Genomic DNA, 4,029 nt, shown 5'->3' with positions numbered 1-4,029 from the left:
AATCTGAATCACTTGAAAAAAACACGGGGGTGCTTAACTTTTTTCCAGGTGTATATTTATGTCAGTATAGAGTGAATAAAGTGGTGTGAGAAATAATTTATGGTTATGTGATAAAATGACAAATCTAGCTTGCACAGTGAAAAACAAAAGGGAAGTTCAAAAGACGTATAAAAGTTCCACAGGTATGGGGAATTTTTATAGTTTTTATAGACCTTCTTTTCATTCCTGAAAATGTTTTTGTATGAAGTTATATTTGTTTGAAAGCTACAAACATTTTCTTGTATGACAAAACATCAGGTAAGCTTAGTTAGGTTTAGAGAGTATGGTAGGTGATGGCAAAATATTTCAGTAGCTGAAATATGTCTCAAATCTTTATTTTTGTAATATTGTTAAATTTATAATATTCAAACAATGCACTTAAAGTTAAATAAAATAACTTATTTATTGAAAATAAAGTATACTTCTAGATAAAAGTTCATTTGTATCAAGAATATTGTTACCTACTCTGGCCTGATACCATATTGAAAGGTCACATCCTAAGTCATTGTTAGATCCCAGTCAGTTTCTGCAGTGTTTTTTTTTATGATGTACAGTTAGGACCAATGAATATTGCAATCAGCAAAATTAATTATCAAAAGAAATATGTTTATATCATGTTGAAACTGGTTGGTTATATAAAATGTAACTTTATGATCCATATTTTAAAAAATGGAAATTTAAAATAAAAGGTAGTATGTTTATTTTTATTTTTTTCAAAAATGTCCCACAAAACAATTAACACAACATAAAAAATGATAGAAAACTAAATCGAGTCATATGATTATATTAAACTGGAACTAGATTCTATAAAGTGAGTTTGTTTTAAGTTTCATGCAATTTGGTTAAGTGTTTCCACTGTGAGAAGGAAAAAAATTAGGGATATCATAATGCACTTCCTGTCCCTAAAGGGTTAAGCAGTACAAAAATAGTAGCTTGATATTCCACTCATACTGTACGAAATATAAAGGCATTCAAGAATATTTAATCATTTTTGTTCTGTGCTATTTTTGTAACTTGGGAGCTGTGTTCAACATGTAACATATGGAAACAGAAGAATGTGTGTGCATATAGATGTTAAGTATTCATTCTAAAATTGTGAATTATATTTTTCATGTTGTACATAAGCAGTGTTCTATACACTACTAATTTCAGGCTGAATATTTCTTGTAACAAATCAACAACAGACAAAAGTGGTCAAAGCACCTCTGGTCACAGTTCTTCATTTCGAGGAGTGAAAAGAAAACGCACTATAGCTCAGAAGCGAAGTAGCACTACCATTCATGTCACAACATCTGCTAAAGGTGATATTGGAATCACTGATCAAGATCAGGAAGGAAAATATATCAAAATTCACAACAAAGGAGATCAGGTATTATCTTGAAATTGATTTGTGTTTGTTATCCACATAGAATTTTGTAAAACAAGCCATTACAAAAAATGTACTACCGTAATCTTCGGCATGCTTCCCAACAGCCTTACATTTTCGATACAGTATCTTACCTCCACTCACAAAATTGCTTTTCTGGATTATTACTGCCCTCTATTGGCACATATTGTCAATTCTCAACACTAGCCTTCTGCTTCTGCATATCCACATGTAAGTGATTATACAGGAGTGTGACACAATCCCTGTCATAACTAGTCCCTCTCCACATTTACACTTATTAATCACTTCTCAATTGGCAGTAGTGCTGTACAGTCGTGCTTGTTTTTTCTCACAAATGTCTCAACATTTTCCTTTATACTACAGGCTTTTGTTATTTCTTTCTTTAAAGGAGCCTTTTTCCTAGTGTATTGTGGATCCCACTCTGTGGCGAGTGGTGCCTGACCAGGTATACTTTTTTTTGGAAATCCGCACTGTCCATCTTGTGACCGTGCTCGATGTCAATTATGTTGTAGCCCTTCCTACCGTGTATGTGATGTACAATTCCACATGCCACCAGATGTTGGTTGTATGTCTCCATGTTATTGTTATCTATAACTAAACAATTGCTTTGCAGGTTTGAGTTATTCACACTGTAGAAATTGGGTGTTCTGTGGGACCACCAGTAGTTCTCTCTAGTGGTTTTTTGCTTCATAAATATGTTTATTCCGAACCATATACTCATGGACTAACATGCTGCCCATCTCTGATGCTTCGTGACGTTGAGACTCTTCCTACCACGGATCTGATGTACAATTCCAGATGCCACCATGTTTTGGTTGATTCACTCCATAGATGTGGTTGCTCTGCTTTTCAAAATAGGGTATTATGGTCATCCATTACACTGTCTCCAGTGGTGCAGTCATCTGGACTCTTCAATGCATTTTCCCCCTTTCTTCTAGTGGAGTATGTGAGTCCTTACCAGTTCCTAGCCATTAGAGTGGTGGAACATGGAGACTTGTCCTTCTGAGTAATGAATCATATGACTCTGTAAAGAGTAAGGTGATGGCATTCTGCAGGTGTCACTGGCATATAGCATTTCCTACTACGGACTTGTTGTTCAGTTCCAGATGCTGCCAGCTTTTGGTTTTAGCACTATGCTGTATTCCTGTCTATATATCTGATGAATTGTTTTTTCCTGCCATGATGATCCTCCTTCTTACCATCCTCTGGATGTAAGTAATTCCTCACATGTGTGCTGGACAGTGTCCCTCCTCCTACTGTGGACTGGATGACAAATGCCCACTCCTGCCAGGTTTTGGACTGGAAATGCACCCTAGGTTTGCAGTCCCTCTTTCTACCAACTGCTAGATGTCGGTTCCTGGCAAATCTCATGTTGGTTATAGCTGGATGCAACATGTTTTCCCACTTGTGTACGGATGGATATCCTCCACTTACCACAGACTGGAAGTACTATAACCATTGTCATCAGGTTTTGGATTGGAGATAACATCCTGCCCGGGGCTTTCCACTTTCCTACCTTCTGCTGGATGTTGGTTCCTGGCAGATCTGGTGTTGGTTGTGTTGGAAATGTGTGCAACTGCACAAAGATTTTGGTACGAAAACTCGTCTTCCCTACTAATTCATGTCTCGAGGTGAAGAGGTAGGTGATCCTCTGCCTACCATGGAATCAATGTACAATTCCAGATACCACAAGTTGTTGGATGAAGTCAAACCACCACTATGGTCTGTTGTTCCCTAGCCGCTCAACACCCAGGGGTCCCATTAATCAGTAATATGTATTATGGGATTCCTTCATGTTTTTCTGCCTTTTATGTCATAAAAGAGCAAAGAGTATACCTGGATCAGATGTGGTACAGTCTCCTGCTGAGGTGTGATATTTTCTCTTTTGGTTCCATACCTTATGATCTCTCTTTAATGCTTCCTAAAGGGGGATCATTTTTTCACTGGCTCTCCACCAATTCAATGTGGGATTCTAACTATTTTGTGAGAAGAGGTAAGATATCTTATTCGAAGTTCACATTTTCCTAAACTGAAAATGTATTTCCAATAGATAGTTACCTCCACTCATATTTCCCACCCAACCTCTCCACTTCTGGTGATAGGTGGTGTAGGCCTTCTGACCAATCTTGAAGTGATTAACAAGCGGAAATGTGGAGAGGACACTGGTTACGATTGGGGTTGTGTTGATCTTCTGTTGGTGGAGAGGTGCTGCATAATCATTTACATTTGATGTGGATATGCAGAAGTGAGAAGTGGAAGGCTAGTGGCGAGTATTGAAATCTTGTGCCAATAGAGGGCAGCACTAATCAAGAAAAGCTATTTTTTTGGTGTGCAAAACTTGAATATAGCTTTTATAGGTAGAAACATCTGTTAGCTGAGTTCTTGCTTAGATCTTAAAATATAACTTTGATAAACAGAAACATTGGCACATTGCCAAAAAGAATTCCTGTACAACCTACACATCCTTCAGTAGGTCTGTGACATTTCCTGATTGGCTTAGAACTTGCCAATCAGTGATTTCCTTACCGGCCTACGTTGATTTGACTCATTTTATAAGCTGTGCTATTTCCTATAGATCATTTTCCAGAGGGTTCTTTTATGAT

General features: G+C 37.3%; 1 protein-coding gene across 1 annotated transcript in view; it reads left to right on the top strand.

Annotated features, from left to right (window-relative positions):
* The window catches only part of LOC106458036 (lamin Dm0-like), an 82,436-nt gene that overhangs the window by 60,807 nt on the left and 17,600 nt on the right, over positions 1-4,029 (top strand). The window contains exon 7 of the mRNA XM_022384166.1: positions 1,192-1,408. Coding sequence (XP_022239874.1) covers positions 1,192-1,408 — 217 coding nt within the window. The remainder of the gene's footprint in view (positions 1-1,191; positions 1,409-4,029) is intronic.

This window comes from Limulus polyphemus, unplaced genomic scaffold (genome assembly GCF_000517525.1).
Source record: "Limulus polyphemus unplaced genomic scaffold, Limulus_polyphemus-2.1.2 Scaffold407, whole genome shotgun sequence".
Taxonomy (NCBI): Eukaryota; Metazoa; Arthropoda; class Merostomata; order Xiphosura; family Limulidae; genus Limulus; species Limulus polyphemus.
Note: the sequence above shows the minus strand (reverse complement) of the source record. Positions and strands in the feature narration are given on the sequence as shown.